Source organism: Microtus ochrogaster, chromosome 16 (assembly GCF_000317375.1).
Source record: "Microtus ochrogaster isolate Prairie Vole_2 chromosome 16, MicOch1.0, whole genome shotgun sequence".
Taxonomy (NCBI): Eukaryota; Metazoa; Chordata; class Mammalia; order Rodentia; family Cricetidae; genus Microtus; species Microtus ochrogaster.
Genome location: NC_022018.1, coordinates 53,970,255 through 53,988,106, shown reverse-complemented (window position 1 = coordinate 53,988,106; position 17,852 = coordinate 53,970,255). Strand labels below are relative to the sequence as shown.

Sequence of the window (17,852 nt, the reverse complement as noted above, 5' to 3'; positions counted from 1 at the left end):
GTGCATTCCATTCCTCTAATAGACATTCTGCCACCTTCAGTTCTTCTGTTGTATTACTTTACTAACTCACACAAATGTCCAAGTGTATCAGCGTGCCAGTTAGGATATTAAGCAGGTGCTTGGGGTGAAGCTGTGTCAGATGTGGGATGCTAGCGGAGAGGGCATGCAGATGTGCCCAGTGTTACTCCAGCTGTGTGGACTGTTTACGAGGCTGACCTTGGATGGGGAAAATACTTTATCTTGAATCTTACTGAAAATGCAGTTTCATTTCATGGTAGTAAGCATACCTTTGAAGTAAGTTACCCTAAATAAAATACAGAGTATATTAGTGTATTTCTCTGTTTTGACAACTGAAATTGTGATGGTAACTGAGTTCCTGAATTATTGCTAAAACTGTTGAATTGGAAGGAAAAGAAAAAGTAGGGACTGAAACAAGGCTTCAGGGAAAGCCAGATTAACTGTGAGGTGAAGGGTCGGGCCGAGAGTGCTGCTTGGTGAGTTCTGTGACACCCTGTGCTGCCCTTGGAACTCAGGACTTACTCCTCCCGTGCTCGCTCGGGGTGTGGAACCCCAGCACCTTGACTTCTAACCTGAGACCTCAAGGAAACAAAACACCCATCCCTAAGTTCTCTGGAGTCAGCGTGCTTACCGTCTCCGTGGCTCAGTGTGTGCTTCCTTGTAGCTAGGCATGCTCATGAACATCACAGGGAGATGTGTGTGTGCGCATGTGTGTGTGCATGTGTATGATCTGCCCAGCGTGGCCCTGTCTCCTGTGCTTATAAGATTTGTGTATTTGATTTTAAAGTTCATCTCCTTCCTCCCTTACACATGCATCCATGCTCTAAATTATTTCTAGATGTTTAAGATCTTTTCAGTTTTTAGTAATATCACCTTAGATGAAATTATGGAAAATTCCTTTAGCCAGGCTGCACAGCACATAGAAGCTTCCAGAAGCTGGTCCCTGTGGTCAGCTGTTTGTCTTTGTGCCTCTGTTGTAACACCAAGTAGTAAATACCCAGAGCTGTTTTTACCGTAATGTTTAAAATGAGAACTCAGTCAGCTTCACCCTTGCCCCTTGCAGTTTCTCAACAGAAGATAGTTCTTGGTAGCGAGTCCTCTGTGCAGGAGTCTAAATTGAGTGTTTCACTGAATGATACCCGGTGTGGGTATTTTCCCCCAAAAGTCAAGGTCGTTTTGCTTCTGCTTTTGAATTCTAGTAAATTGTGTTATGACTCCTCACTAAAACTGTCAGCATGCGTTGTTAAGTGCTGTGTGTTCAGATGTCATGACGGGAATAGCATGTGGGAGTCTCTGACTAATGAAGAAATCTATTTAAACGTTGCTTCAGGCTTAGGCTGTTGGATGGTGTGTCACATAGTCAGGTCTGGAGGATTCAAGGGGCAGAGGGTTATCTTTGCTGTTTTTTGTTGCGTGCAATTTTTTAGACAAGACATTGTTAAATATTTCAGTGAGGCTATATATTACTTGTAATGACACCACTTTTCAGTGTTATCATTGATGTTTTAACATGTTTAGGCCTTGAGGATACTCATGGTGAACTAAGTGTGTTTATTTGCATAGCTCCATCTGCCTTACAGCGACCCCCTTAAAAGCCTTTGTCTCCTCAGACAAAGGTGTTTGGAACATTGCAGGGGAGATTGTAGGTCATTTGTGTCTGGCGTGTTTGCCTGTGTATGTTTCAGTGATAGAGATTTTCCCAGTGAGCATTGCTTCCTGAGCTGCTGGTTTTCTGCTCAGCACATCATAGTTGCCTGAGATTTTCACTTTTTAGTTCTCTGTGGACCACATTTGCATCACTAATGAAACAACTGAGATGGTGAATGGTGAAAGAGGAAAGGCTCATTCTGGCTCAGAGTGCTGGAGGTTTCAGTTCCATGCTTGGGGAGCCTTGGTTGGGCCTGAGGCGCCTCAGTGCATCATGGCTGGGATGACATGGAACATCTTGAGGGCCATTCACATTTAAACTACAGTGGTTTCTGGGACGTTCACAGACAAGTCTTTGTCGGTGTCTGCTTTTATTCTGTTGGGTAAGTACTCAGGAGTGGAGTTACCAGTTCTTATGTAACTGCCAACCGTGTACAAGGTTTTGAGTTAGATGGTTAGATGCCAGGACACAAATAAAACAGGATCCCCAAACTGAAAGGCTCGTGTGCGTGTGTTTGTGTGTGTAAGAGACAGAGTGTGTCTGAGGGCACACTCAGTACACCATGAGTATCCTGCCCTGGGTCCTGTTGTGCACTCTGCCCTCTATGTTGCATTATAGTCTTAGTCTGCACATTTCTAGTGAGTCTGAGCCTCTTGTCTTCTGCCTGTTTGTCACAGGTTTGGTTTTTGGTACAGTGCCAATTCAGATATTTTCTGTTTGCCCCTCCCTTCTCCGTCACCACTTCCTCCTCTTTCTCATTCATCATCTCCTTCTGCCTTGCCTCTCCCTACCTCCTCTCCTCCTCTTCCTCATTCATCTTTATAGGTGCAGGCTCCCTGTGTAGTTCAGGCTAGCCTTGAACTCATGATTCTCCTGCCTCAGCTTCCCTAGTGTTTGGATTGTAGGCATGTGCCACCATCATTGGCTTTCATATTATTTATTATATAATGCCTTCTTACTGAGTTAAGTTCCTTTTTTATATTTGAAACAACTGTCTGTTTTTATCTAGTGTGCTTTGCTAGTATCTCCCCCACTCCGTGGCTTGCCTTTTCTTTTTCTTCACAGTTTGTTTCTGGCTGAAGGCTTACATCTAGCATGGTTTTCTCATTTGGACCTTTCTGGTGGCTGCTCCAAAGTTATAGTCCCTCCCTCCTGATTCCTAGTGCTCTCCCTCTGGACCTAGGATGATTCTGAGTTAGGTTTGTGTGCATATAGTGAAGTAGGGGTTGAAGTGTTAGGGTACAGTAAAATTGTAGGTGGTTTTGCTTTGGTTCTCAGCATCAAACCATGAATACCTTGAGACCATGAATACTGTGGAATGATGAAAATGCTGTGTTTGGTAAGAGGTGGCCTTGGCAGGGCCTCTAAATGGATTTAGAGGATTTAATTGGTACCCTTGCCTTCATCTCCTAGCAAGTGTCTAGGGGCCAGAGGCTGAGTTTAGGGCACCTATGAAAGAGGCCTACCTCAAGAGACTCCTCCCCAGGGGCTCATCCATGTTGTGAATGCCCAGCAGTGATGCAGTGATGTTCTAACACCCCCCCCCCCCCCCCGGGCTTATGTTGGTCTGTTTCTGAGTCCTTTGAGTTTTTTCAGTTACTGAGTTTGGGCAGGGCTTTGAGGGAAACCCCACATTTACCTGCTGGTTGGTCAGAGTGTGAATTGTCCTTAAGCTTTGTCCTGTGATTGGTATTTGAAGGAAGACAGTCTTGGTAGACGCTGGCATATACTAACTTTGGGAGCTTGTGGCAGAGTTTGAGATGTCTATTGGCTTGGCCAGGAACTGGAGAATCAGTGTGGATTCCTTTGAGATGGCCAGTATAGACTGTCCAGTTGATAGGGTTTAGAGCCACCTAGGGCACTAGCCATCCAGGCAAGCCTGTGCCTGTGCGGGATTATCTTGATTAGGTTAATAAGGAGGGCTCCTGAGGTTCTCCTTGGTTTCTGCTTCCAGCTGACTCAAGCTGCCCCCAGTACTGCCCTGCTGTTAGAGATTGCGCCCTCAGACTAAGCCAGATAAACCTTTCTTCCTTAGCTTGCTCTGTTGAGGGCTTTTATCACAGCGTCAGGAGAAGAAGCCAAGATGCCCCTTCTGCATCTGGAGTGAGAATTTAGTCTGACTCACAGAAACCAGAGTGCCACTTACCAAGGAAAGTCAGCTGCTCAGGGCAGGGCAGGTGGGGGTGAGACTAGGTGTAGAGCCACAGTGTCTTTGGGCCTGTCACTCTCTGAGAATACCAGGTGTGCTTACCAGCAAGTCCTGGCTTCCTGCTGTTAGTGGGGATCGTATTCCATGGGTGATAGAGTGTTCACTTCCATCCCGTGGAGGGGGTGGGGCTCTTACCTTCTAATCACTGCTGTGGCTTCCTGGTGACTAGTCCAATGCTAAAGCTGTGCCCTGACCCAGGAGAGTCACGAAGTCATCATGCCCAACAGCCTGGTTGGTTAAGACTGTTTGGGACTCTGTACCACAAACCTGGAATCAGGAGCAGACACAGCTTTTATCATTCCATAGGCTGTTATTTATCTTTATTTGACTTATTTATTTCATATGCATGTCCAGTTCTTTTAGAAGCCTTTTGTTGAAATGACATTTCCTCCCCATTGAATTATTGAGAGGCTTTACTATAAACGTCAGATGCTATGTAGGCGAGTCATATCCATGTTCTCCTTGCTACCCCATTAATGAACATGGGTTTATCCAGCAATATACTGTCTCAGTTACTGTGTTAGGTTTATTTTCTGTTGCCGTTACAAAACACCGAGAGTGTATCATTTGTAAGGAAAAGGAGTTTATTTAGTTTTGAAAGCTGAAAGTCAAAGTTTGGCAGCAGCATCAGTGTGATCTCTTGGTGAAGGTTCCCTTGCTGAATTACTTCCTGGTGGATGATTTTGTAGTGGCCCAAGCATATATGAGTGACAGGAAATCAGAGAGCTCGTAGAAACCACCAAGCTTGCTGTTTATACCACCTACTGTCTTGGAAACTAACTGGTTCCATGAGAGCTATGTTTGTCCTTTGGAGGTAGCTTTCCCGTGTCCTCAGTGACCTGTACCTGCTAGGCTCCTCTTACAGATGTCCACACCTCCAAGCACCACACTCCATGGGGACTCCAGAGTCCTGGGAGGGGTCAGAACTCCAAACCATAGCAACTGTTTGCTTGAATTTATTGTCATGCATTTTTGTGTTTGATGCTATACTGCAGGTAGTATTTCTTTTTAATTTCACTTCTGATCTTTTATTCCTAGCCCATGGCTGTCCACACAACTGGTTGCATTGATATCCATGTGAAACTCAGATTTTAGATTTAGGAGCCTTTAGTTGAGAAAGCTTGTTTGTTCGTTGTAGATGATCATGGTATCTTTGAGTGAGCTGTGTTTTGCAGCATTTTTGCCTCTTACTTCTCAGACTGAATTTTGGAGCAGGGTGAGTCAACATGGTAAGGCCTGCTCTGGTCCTGTACTTGGCTTCTGTGGAAGGCATTGGGTCAGCACAAGCGGCTTGCAGCTGACAATGTCAAAAAGATTTTTCTTGACCTTGTGAGCATGAACTGAGTTTTGCCAGACTCTTTTAAGACAGTTGTGTTTTTGTTTATTCTGCTCATTAAGGTTATATTCGTGATTGATCCCTGGAAGGAGCCTCTTGGTCATAGTGTTTTCTTTTTGCATTTGAGTCTGATTTGCTAAGCGGTGAGAAAGTCTGCAGTTAGCTTCATCAGGACAGCAACTCCCTGAATGTCAGGCTCATGCTGGCCTTATAAGAACACTGATTTCTGCCTTTCTGGAAATGGGTGGATATAATCTTTAGTACTTCTTAGATGGTTGGTAAATTTACCAAGGAAACCACCTGGCCTCAGATATCTGAGGTTTTAACTGTGAATTTAATGTCCTTAGGAGACAATGTGCTGTTCCAGCTACTTTGTTGGTTTGTGATTTTTTTTTAAAGGACATTGTTTTGTCAAAGTTTTCAAATTTATTACCATCAAGCTGCTTCCAGTCTTCCCTGTGTTTTTAATGTCTGTGAGTCTGTAGTTACTCACTGTTTGTATTTTAGCTTGGGAAAGGCCCTGTAGCACAGCCTGGCCTCAGCCTCACAGCTGCCGTGTGCTTCCTTCCTTGGCTGGAGGGCTGTAGGCACCACCACTGTGTTCTGCCCTGTTCTCTTTCTGCTTGTTGGTTGTTTTTTGAGACAGCGTCTTCAACTGTAGATCTGTCTGACCTTCAACTTTCCATCCTTCTGGCTCAGCCTCCCAAGTGCTGAGATTACAGACATGAGCTATATGCCCAGCTTTTTTTTTCCAATCTTGACAAACTTTGTCTTTTTTCCTTAAAATATTGGCAAAATAATCATTTCACCTGTCCTTTTAAAAGCTAGTTTTATGGCTTTGTTTTTTCCTTTTCTGTTCTATTGGCTTATTTCTCTGAGTGCTTTGGACTTAGTCTTTTATTATTCTTAAGGTAGAAGGTCAGTCTTGCGTTTGAGGCCTTTTTTTATCGTGTGACCTTTCCCTGTTAATGTGCCTTTCCTCTCTTCCTTTGAACACGCCAGGATTCCATTAACTCAGGACTCCTGTTGGTTCCAAGGAAGTAATTGATTGGCTGTCATTAACTTGTAACTATTTCCATTTTTAGCCAACCTACTGAAATACCGTCCTAGATTTTGTGCGTATCGTTTTCCTTAGCACATAGGAAGCACCCATCAGTACTGACATCACTGGCTTCTCTTCCGCACCTGTCCACTCAGCACTTTACCCACACAGCCAAGTGATCTCAGAATACTGCTCCCGAGCAGGAGCACCGTCTGCATGCAGGCTGAGGCCCTAACCTGTCCATGTCATGACCTTGCCGTGGCCACTGCTCTTATATGCAAGGGAAACCTGGCATATGTAAGTTACAGATATGATGGGAGACTTTCCTGTTTTATCCCCTGGGCCCGTGTAAGATAGTGTTCCCAAAAGATGGAGGCAGGGGAGCTTCACCAACGAGAATGATGCTGGGGAGAAGTCAGAGTCATACAAGGAGGAGGCCACAGAAAAAGCCAGACTTGAGAGACCCAGAGGGGCATGGACACTTAGCTTACCTACCCCGGTGCCTCCAGAATCACAGGCCTACCCGCCCATCTAGAGATACTGGGGGGTGCCCCATTGCATCTCATCTGTGGTCACTTTCCTAGCAACAACTGACACCAAGAGTGCTAGGTTTCATTTGCTCTGGCCACATCCTCTTCTGTTCTGTGCCCTACCTTTTTCCTTCTCCATCATCACAGCCTCACGGCTCTTTTTTTCTGCCAGGCAAAGCTCATTTTCTTCTCAGACTCTGCACTCAGTACTTGGAAAATGTTTGCCTCAGATCTTACATTCTTAGTGGTGTTCCCTACTCACCTAACCACCCATTTTTCACCTTTAAAAGCTTATTGATGCTGTAGAGTCGGCTCAGAAGTAGTGAAGAGCACTTGCTGCCGTTGCACAGAGTTGGTACCCAGCACCCATGTCAGCCTGTAGCTTCAGTGGCATGCACTCACCTGCATGACTTTACCTGCACAACACACATACACGCAATTAGAAATAATAAAAGTAAGTCCATCTTACTGTTTGAGGCAGGGTCTCTCACTGAACCTGAAGCGCATTCATTTGACTAAGCTGGTTGATCCCGTTACAGAAGTGTGCTCCCAAGTCAGATCTCCCAGCCACCTTCCCGGAGCACCACAGCTTTCTATTTTATAGTTTATTAGTAGCTTGTTTGTAATGTGTTGAGCATAGTGCGAAGAGTTTACAACACTGAAGCATACAGTTCTAGAAATGCTATTTTGAAAGGCATGCAAGTTACTTCCTCTCCAGTTCGCTTGTGTTATGGTCTAGATGTAGGGTTCCTCATGTCATTTTATTTTGAATATATAAATATTAACTAGGTCTTAGAAGTTAGAACTGCAAAGGTAGCATCTCAGAAATGTCTGTATTCTTACTGCTGTATCTTCATTTTCTTCCTTCCTCCCTCCCTTCCTTTCTACCTCCCTCCCTTCCCTTTTTCTTCCATCCATCCATCCATCCATCCATCCATCCATCCATCCATCCATCCATCCATCGCTGTCCTGGAACTCACTCTGTAGATCAGGCTGGCCTTGAACTCACAGAGGTCTGCCTGCCTTTGTCTCCCAAGTACTATGATTAAAGACATGGCCACCAAGACTTTGCGGCTCAAGGTCACATTCACAGAGTGGACTTATCATTTCAGTAGTCCAAGTTACCACTGCTGACATCTGGCAGGTGGTGAGCAACATCCTGCACAGAAAAAACTCACAAGCCACCCAGAAGTGTGGCCATCATATTGCCAGAAGCTAGTGACCCTGAGTTTGTCTGAACCGCCTTCCTGGTTCCCAGAAGCTAGTGACATTTGAGTTTTTCTGAAATGTCTTCTGGTCCCCAGAAGCTTCAGAGCTTTATGTTAGAGTAGTTTCACCCTGATATAGGCCAGAACCTTCAGACAACTGAATTAGCTAACAGAGGGGCCTGAGAGTTGAGGGTTCATAGTCATATTTGTGGTCAGGAGCTAGTAAAGGACAAAGCAAGCAAATATTTGGGAGGGAAAAAGAGGAGGGAATGGGAAGTAGCTGGTTAGTGAGTTCCTACCCTGAACTGTCTACTTGAGGGCTGGGGCTTAATGGGCTTGGTGGGGTGCTTGTCTGCCACCGCAAAGCTTTGCTTTCTGTTCCGTGGTGCATTCCAAAAGTCCAGCACTTGGTGGACACAGGAGGTTAGAAGTTCAAGGTCATCCTTGGGGCTCAGCCTCAGCCTGTGCTTCATGACACCTTGTCCCAAAAACTCAAAGGGAAGCCTGGGCTGGGGGTGACACTTATGTAACCTTGGAAAGGGACCTGATGATTCTTGTAAGTTTTGACTTACCTTTGCTTCCTGAGTCTGAAGAGCCTCCCTTCTCCCGCTCCCCCCTAGGTGGGGCTGCTTCAGTTCTGTTGCCAAGCAACAGGAATGCATGGCTCCTGTGCATTCTTTCCAAAGACTTCCCAGGCTGCTTGGTATGTTACAGGGTTGAGCACATTCTGAGTTGCCCCTCTTGTAGCAAGGAAGTCAGTCCCGATCTGCATTTTATTGCTCCAGGGAGAGGGAAAAGCCTTTGAGTTCCTGAGTGAAGCTTGTAGAAGAATGACATTGGACACTTCATTGGTCCTTATTGTGGTTTCCAGTCCTCCACTTTGAGCATCACTTACAGGCTGTTCAGTATTGACACAAACTGTCAGCTGTTTCCTGATGGCTCTATGGTTATTTCCCCCAGCAGTCAGTTAGATGATCCTGCTGTAATGAAACTCCTTCCTGCTTACTGTTGAATATTTTTCTCAGCATGAGTCAAATTGAAAGTAAACCCTGCCCCATTCTAGCAAGCAATGGTTTCCATACAAGGATATATGAAATAGTGGACAGTGGGAAGATGGGAGACTGTCCTGAACAAGATACATTTTAAAATGCAATTTTACATTTAGTCTTTTATAGTTACTAGGTTTGTAGTTTATATATGATATGGTCAGCTGTATTAATAGTATTGGTAATGAAATTCAACCAGGAAGAACTCTCATTTAAGGCTACAGGGAGCTTAACAACACTTTAGTAGATGTGTATTGGCAAAGAATTGTGATGGGCTTATGAGTAAAGGTTTCCAAGCACGAAGCCCGGCTGTGTCAGCACAGTTTTAGCTGCTGTGGTGTGTTTGTGCTCTCTGGGGAACTTGGGCTGGTATGGACGTAACTGTGCTGCTGCTGCTGGGGGCCTTTCAGGATTTTTGTGTCTTGGTAGGAGATGCCTGTCTTCCAGAATGGGTTCATTCTGCAGTGCTCAGGATACCTTTGCTCTCCGGTGCCTGAGTGAGCTGCCTGTGAGTGAGGGCAGCTTTGAGCAGAGGGGCTCTGCCCACCTTTGCACTAGCGGGAATAGTGGGCACCACACTGCAGCACGTGCCCATTGTCTCTGCTGCTGTTCTTCCTGTCCTCCTTTTCTTGATACACACACTTGGTTGTTGTATCAGGTATGGAGGGGGGCTGTTAAAAGTCGGCTGTGGTGGAGCTTTGTCACTTTCTTCCTGACGTATTTCCCTGGTATATTTTGGGGGCTTTCTTGGTATGTGAGTCAACAACTTAGAGTTCTTCCACTTGGGATCTAGAATTGAACTTGGGTTGCAGGCTTGCTGCAGGTGCCTTTACCCACAGACTAGTAGATTATCTTCCTTGTCACAGAACAGTAAACGTTGACATGGTGTACTATTTACCCTTTACTTTAGCCATTCTTGGTTCATGTGTTTTTTTAAGGTGCCACCCTTGAAAGCAATATAAAATAAGATTGGGTATACATGGAATTGGAGGTGAAGTTTACTGTTGATGAAGACATTATGACATTGTTGTCATGACAGCACAAGTAAGCTTCAGGACTTTATTGAGAAGGCAGTAACAAGGTTTGAAAAGATGGGCCATTTGGGAACCCTTCTCCATGTGGGTAAATGCTCTTAAGGGAACCCTGCAGGCAGGACTCCGTGAATGAGGCGAAGTCCCTTCACTGTGTCTTTCAGAAAGGAAGCAGAGTCAGGGGTATCACTATGAGCTGGAGGCCAGCCTGGTCTACACAGTGAGTTCCAGGTCAGCCAGTGCTGCACTTTAATACTCTGTCTCTAAAAGAAAACCTGACCATGCACAGCCACCACTTTGGTGAGTTCATGCCACAGGTGCTCAGCAAGGTCCACAAGCGGGAGGAGTCCACCTTGCTGAAGGTTCAGGTGCTTCTGAGCAGCCATCACCTAAGGTAGGCATATTGAGATGCCCTGGGCTCCTGGAATCCTACTAGGGGCAGCAATAGAAAAAAGAAAGGACAGACACACCAGGTAAAGCTAATGTCAGGTGGGGTCACTGGAGGAGGGTTTGCTGGTGTAGATGGGAGGTCTCTGAAGATGAGCAGTCTCAGGCTGTAAGCACCCAGGAGGAAAACAACTGCAATCGCTAGTCTTTGCTGCATTGGTCAGTTGTTGCCATTCCTCGGGAGCCTTGGCCTTATGGGTGCCAGTGGGTCCAAGGACTTGGAGTTCATCATGGTCACACCCATTTCAACAATACCCATTCACTCAGAACTTTACTCCCTTAGGGCTTCCTTTGCTCTCTACATTGAGACACGATACCCTTGCTTGTTTAGTAAACTATTGTATAATTGTATGTAGCTTCTCTATGTACCAGGAAATGAAAAACAACCATGCAGTCTGCTGTGTATGTCAGTCATTCCACTGCAGTGGTCTGGCAAAGAACCAGTATTGTTGAGGAAGAGTGGTGGCTGCTGTCTTAGCCAGCGTCTGCCCTGACAGATCCTGGAAGGTAGTCATTTTTGAAGAGAGAGGGTTGTTCTGGCCCAGCGCTGAGCAGGTTTTCAGTCCATGCCTGGCATGGGTGGATGGGCAGGCAGCAGGAGCATGTGGGCGGAGCAGTCACACTCACTCCTCAGTTTGGAAGGAGGAGGGGTTCCTTCAAGAGTATTCCCCCAGTAACTTAAAGTCTTCTGGGAGATTCCTGTTGTGCCATCCTGGGGGTGAAGCCTTGTAAGTGTGTATCTTTGAAAACCTGTGAGAGCAAGCATTTTAATCCCTAAACCACAGCTGTCCATGTTCATGAACTAGATTTAATAACCTATTCTATAGTGTTGATGTACTTTAGAACATCTTGTCATGCATGATAAATATGTATAATTTTACCAGTTTAAGATAAACTAGTTAAAACTACAAACAAGAATGCAGTTTAGGGATATATAAAGCATGCATACTGGTTAGTTATGCGGGGCTGGCAGGTTCATCTGTGACGCTGTACTGTTGGGATGGGTGTGTGCTTCCGTCATGTGAGGGTGGCAGATTCATCTGTAACAGACTGTGAGGCTAGGTGTGTGCTCCAGTCATGTGGGGTTAGTGGGTTCATTTGTAACAGTGAACCGTTGGGAAGGGTGTGTGTTCCCATCATGTGGGTTAGTGGGTTCATTTGTAACAGTGAACCGTTGGGAAGGGTGTGTGCCCCTGTCAGGGCGACCTCTACTATTATAGTGCTTAGGGCTGGGCAGCATGTGCTCAGGGTTGACCTTAACTCTTTTGGAATGACTGATAGAGCTTCATAATTAATTTTTCCACGAAGAATTACAAGGTAGTGAGGAAGGAAGATGTTAGCAAGACCTAAAGCTGGTTAAAGTGATTGGTACTTTTGCTGAAGGTGGGGTGTGTGACCAGTTCACATGTGAGGTGTTCCCTGGCTCTTTTTTCTGGTTTGTGATTTTTCAGTTGCTGGAGCTTTGTTCATCTCAAGTTTTTGTTCTGCAGCTTCCTTGGCCTTCCCAGAAGTGAAGAGAGTACGGGCTGCTTGTGGTTTGTGACCTGGCCAAAGGGAATGCTGTGGCTGTTTTGATCTTTGATCCAGACCACTAGAACTTTCTCTGCTATGTGCAGGAAGGCATTTTGCTGTTTGGAGTATCGAGTAACTTCTCCTTCACACTTGCAGCTTGGGCTAACTGATGCAGGAGGCCAGGACTCTGCCTGGCATCTAGTGTAGCTTTCCCACTAACCTTAATCATTTTTGTTCTTCTAAAACCTTCAATATTAACTTATGAGTGTTTTACCTGCATGTATATATGTGTACTGCAAGCATGCCTGCTGCCCACAGAGGTCAGAATATGGTATGGAATTCCCTAGAACTGGGGTTATAGGTAGTTGTGAGACAGCATGTAATTACTGGGACCCAAGTTTGGGTCCTCGAAAGAGTAGTAAGGTAAGTGCCCTTAACTGCTGAGCCATCTCTCTAGCCTGGCTTTTGTTTTGAAATTGAGAGGTTTGTCTCATCTCTTCACTAGGACGTTTAGAGGCTCATGTAAAGCTATTAATTGGCCTCATTTCAAAATTGCATCTAGATAAGTTCTCTATCTTACCTGAGCATGATTCATGGTGCCACACAACGGTTCTAATGGAAACATCAAAGATCACTGCTTTTCACATTTAATTTGGTGTGTGTGCTTCACAAATGTAAGGACTTAAGTTTGGATCCTTAGAGCTCATGTAAAAATCTAAGTGTGAAGATGTGTGTACAGTCCGAGTACTGTGGATGTGTGTCTGCACTTACGCTCCTAATTTAAGTCCCTTTTATAAGAGTAGGTCCTAGGTCTGTTCACCATCTGTTAGTGCTGTTTAGTCCTTCCTGGTTCCTTGCTTTCCTTGTGCTGCACTGCATAGGATTGCTCGTGCTCTCGACTGCCTGCCATTTCAGGGCAGGTGCCCCTGAGAACTGGTGGATGGTGAGGCCTGTGCTGAGCGGATTTCACCGCCGTGGGAAGGTGTGTGTGTGTGCAGCTCCCCTGGGTATGGTGTGTAGTTGTAGTCTGCAGTGATGTAAGGAGAGTGAGCAGCCATGTCATTACAGTGTACTTAGTTTGTTTCCATGAGACAGCTTTGATGAAACCCTGTGTGTTGAGCTTGGAGTGAATGACCCTCTAAGGAACTCCTGAGGTTTGTTTTTATCTGTTCCAAGCTTAGCATTGTGTGACAAAGTCATAATTACGAAATCTTCACTTAACTTTAAGCTAACATTTTTCAGGTTGAGTTTACAGTTACCATGGTGACTTCATTGTACTTCGTCATTTTTCACTGATTTGGCCATTATATCCATGAGTCCAGAGTGGAAATAGGTAAAATTCCAGCGTCTCTTCAAGATGCAGGTGCCAGCACCAATCTGCAGTTGTTTGTGACAGTGTCATTGTGTTTGTGACTTTCAGTGAATAAACAAGTACTTGAAAGGCTTTTTAGCTTGAGTTCTTGTAGAGCAGTGGTCTAACAGGGTCTTCCTCTGAGCATGAAGGGGGCCAAGAGCAGAAATCTGCAGGATGCTGCTTTGGACCACCTGACCGGTACGGAAGACAGGCCTTCTTTCTTTCTAGAGGTCGTCACTGGGAAGGATGTGCAGCATATAAATTCAGTGGGCCTTCACGTGGCCTTAGTCCTGAGTAAATGTCTATTTTTTTTGCTTTACAATTATGCCTATGTCACCATCTCATTTGTAAATACAATGTCTTGTAGGTGCTGACCTTAAGGAAAGAGCCAAAATGCATTCCAGTGAAGTCGGTCCCTTTGTGTCCAAGATACGAGCAGTAATCAATGACATCGGTAAGCACGGTCATATCTTCTTCACATGCTTAGGTTGGGCTTTATGTCGCAACTGTCTTCCTGTGCTGTGGTCAAATACACAGTTGGATTGTCATGAGCTGTGGCTGCCTAAGCACTGTATGCATTCCATTTGAAAGGATATGCAAGATACGAGGACTTGAATTTGATCCCCCAGAACAGACATGAGAAGCTGGGTGCAGCAGTGTATGCCTGTGAGCCCAGCACTGGGAGGCAGGACCAGCCAGCCAGCCTACCTAGAGACTAACTTAGAGAGTATGGACTAACTAAGGAAGATGCTGTGGCATGACTTCTGGCCTCCACACACGTGTACATACAAGGCCACTCGCACAAATGAGGACACACGTGCACATGCAAAAACACACATTCCCTCCTTTTTCTTCTTTTTCAAGTTTTGATTCATGTATTATTAACCATTAGTTAGGTAAGGTGATGCGGGCCTATAGAGTGAACATTAGGAGTTTGGATAAGGAGGACAGGAGGATTACAGGTGAGGCCATCTGAGGTTACAGAGCAAATTTGAGGTCAGCCCACCAATCTCTTTCTCAGAAAAATGAAACAAAAGAAGAGACTAATAGCTAAAAAATATTGTTAGTTATTGCTATTAAAACTACTGCCTCAATATAAATAAAATTATACACTGACAAATCTGACAGTATTGGTAAAATTAGCATTGCTTGTATCTCCATCACTTTGCTGTAAACCCAAAAGACAAAAATACTGGTAAAAAAACCTTATATATAAAAAAATAGGGACCTGAACAACAAGACTGTCATGTGTGATTTAATAGTCTCAACCCTAAACCAGAAATCATGCATCATTCTTACAGAGTCTTTGTAAGAGTGTGCTGGGTCAGAATCTAAAGTCAGTTGAATTTTCAGAAAATTCATACATAGAGACGTGTACTTACAAATTGAAAAGGAACTTGGGCTGAGTTATGAGTCAGAGAGAAGCTCCGAGCGGTAACTCGAAGACTGGTTGGTTGCATTACTGTGTGTCCAAATTCGTGAGACTTGATGTAAAACACTTGAGGGACAGTCTCAGTCTCAAGTTCATGTCAGCGAGAGAAAACCCACTGATGATAAAGAACCAGGCATTAGGGAACGTTAAAAAGCTGAGAGAGGTTTAGGATAGCAGCAATGAAAGGACCGGAAATTAGTGATGCGCAAGACAAGGAATGACAGGCTGGGTCAGGCTTCTCCTGAGAGCATGGTGATTGCTAACATACTGCACACGGACCAGGCTCCGGACAGAAACTGCAGAGAATGTGAAGGTAATGAGAAAATACCATGACAAAACTTGACTCTGGTAAATGTGAAAGAAGAAATTGAACCAGCTGTTAAAAGTTCTGTGACCCCCTTCTCCCAACCCCTCATCCCCTGCCATGCCACACCCACAGCAGGCCCAGCTTAAATGTTGGGGACTTCTATCTCTGATGTCATGGAGCTGTTGGGAGGAGTCTTTGCACACCTGCACCAGCCTTTCCACAGGACAGCACCTTGGGAGTCGGCTAATGAACGCACAGCAGTGCAGTTTTTATGCCCAAACCCAGCAGAAATGGCAGAAGCAAGCTGATGTCTGTGGGGGGATGGGTAAGACCTGCAGACTGAGGGAAAAAACAGAGTTGGGTGTTCCTAGGAATATAAGAGTGGTTTCCATTGGAAAAAGCTAAATTTAATTCATGACATTAGGCAATTAAAATGTGAGAAAAGCATTTGAGAAATGTCAGCCTGTATTCATGGAAAAGATTAGTAAATGGGAATAGTGTTCTTCAGCCTGAGTCAAAAGCTGTCTTTTCATGGTAAAATGTTCGAGACTGTCCCCTGAACTCAGAAACAAGCTGGAAGAGACTGTGGTGGTCTCTGTCACCATTGTTCCAAAGTCCTGCCTCTGGAGAAAGGGGAACAACCAAAATAAAAACCGAAAAAGAACAAAACAAAACACGAAAAGATCAAGTAGTAAAAAGTAGAGTCGTGTGGCAGGATGGCGGGCCCGGGCCCTATGAGAAGCAGTCACTTGTTTCCCCTGTGCCAGCAGTGGCAAAGGCTGTCCTCCTCAGTGCCCAGAAAGATGGCATTCATTCTAGAAATAACCGTGGGACTAGGAGCACACAAAGTACGTGCAGTGACAAGCTGTCTCGTGAGGTAGAGGAGTGTGTGGGGTCAGATATCTGTGAGGGACTTGAGCAGAGCCACGGCCCCCAAATCCCCAAACAGAAAGTACAAGGAGTTTTGCCGAAGTGACGCTGCAGACTATTTAATATACACAAGTCTGGGTGCTGTACTGCTTGCTTTGGGCACACAGGTGACCAGACCCCCCAGGTTGGGCTGCAGATGGGATTTGGTGGGGAATGACAGATTGTTAATATGCTCAGAGAGGAAGGAGTGAACAAGTTTCTTTAAAACGGGAAGAAAAGATGAATTAGTTCTCTCAACATTAAACACAAGAGCATCAGTTTATTAAAATGTGCTGGGTGACGTGCTTGAAACAGTTGTCAGAATATCTGAGCATGTGCGAACACACCCACAAGCTTGATAGACAGCCTGGAAGCCTGTGAGAGGACACTTTGGGAAGTGGGTGCAAAGCCCACCCTAACTAAGGAACTGTTCGCAGTTTATACCTGCTAGGAAAGGAAAAATCTATGGTAGAGCGGCTCTGGGTGAATCAGCCACACTGCAGGGCAGGCTCCGTGCCCAGAAATAGTTGGCCAACACAAAATGAACTCCATGGTCAGCCAGTCAGTTGATCTGTGTGCCTGCCCGCCCACCTGCCCGTCTGTCCGTCTATCTAGCTGTCTATTATTTTTTTTGTGTGAATGTTTTGTTTTGGAATTTTTTCTTACTGTTTTTGGAGGGATGAGAGAGGGAGGGAGTGGGAAAGAATGTGAGCTTGAAATTGGGTAGGGAGGTGGGGGAGGATCTAGGAGTCGAGGGAAGGGAAATCATAATCAAAATATATTGTGTGAAAAGAATAATTTAAATAAAAAAGTGTCCCTTACACTCCAGGACAGTGGTACTCAGCCTTCCTAGTGCTGTGACCCTTTAGTACAGTTCCTCATGTTGTAGTGACCCTGACCGTAAATTTTTGTTGCTACTTCATAACTGTAATTTTGTTGCTGTTATGAATCATAATGTAAATATTGTGTTGTCTGATTGTCTTAGGCTATCCTGTGAAAGGGTTGCGACCCACAGGTTGAGAACCACTCCTCTAAGGTTTTACTAACTGCGTTCAGCCTCATTAGTGGCCACAGATTTGTAAATTGCTCAGTGGTGGGGGGGCTGTTGTATACCTCAGCTTACCCAGGCGTTGAAGCCCTCCCTAACAAGATGGCTCTATGGGTGAAGGTCTGGAGTTCATTATCTCAAACCCACACAGTGGAAGACAGAATTGGCTCTAGCAAGTTGTCCTCTGACCTCCACACATGCACCGTCCTCACATGTGTGTGCGTTCGCAAACACACTGAATAAGTAAGTACATGTAAGTGAAAACCCATTGTGTGGCTCTGCATTTTGTGGATAAAGTATCAGAGAGATTACCTGGATAGTTTCCTTGCACAGATACCTCTGTGGAGTGTAGCACTGACTCGGGATTTCCTTAGAGTCTCTGTCGGGACATCCTAAGGCATGGGTGATGTGACTGAGTCTAAAGTGCCATTTGACATTTACACACCTAACCATTGTGTTCATTCTAACTGCATGCAGTGTTAAACTAAGAACACAGGTATGGCCTACAGAGCTCTGCCTCCTGTACTGCTACCTGCTGAGGAGCTTTGACTCCTCAGCACTCAGTACCACTCAGCCCTGTAGGTGTCTGGTTTTTTGTCCCACTATATCAAAAACCCCAGCTGGATAGTTCCATAGTGGTGCTGTCATGCAGACTGAGGCTGCGTGCTCCTTTTGTGTCCATGGCTTGCAGACTGAGGCTGAGTGCTCCCCATGTGTCCATGGCTTGCAGACTGAGACCTAGTGCTCCCCATGTGTCCATGGCTTGCAGACTGAG

The 17,852-nt window shown here is 45.2% G+C and overlaps 1 protein-coding gene across 2 annotated transcripts in view; it reads left to right on the top strand.

The window, feature by feature from the left end:
* Auh (AU RNA binding methylglutaconyl-CoA hydratase) overlaps window positions 1-17,852 on the top strand; it is a 95,512-nt gene that overhangs the window by 13,781 nt on the left and 63,879 nt on the right. For both annotated transcript variants that reach the window (XM_013349193.2, XM_005355184.2), the window contains exon 4: window positions 13,749-13,835. In XM_013349193.2, coding sequence (XP_013204647.1) covers window positions 13,749-13,835 — 87 coding nt within the window. The remainder of the gene's footprint in view (window positions 1-13,748; window positions 13,836-17,852) is intronic.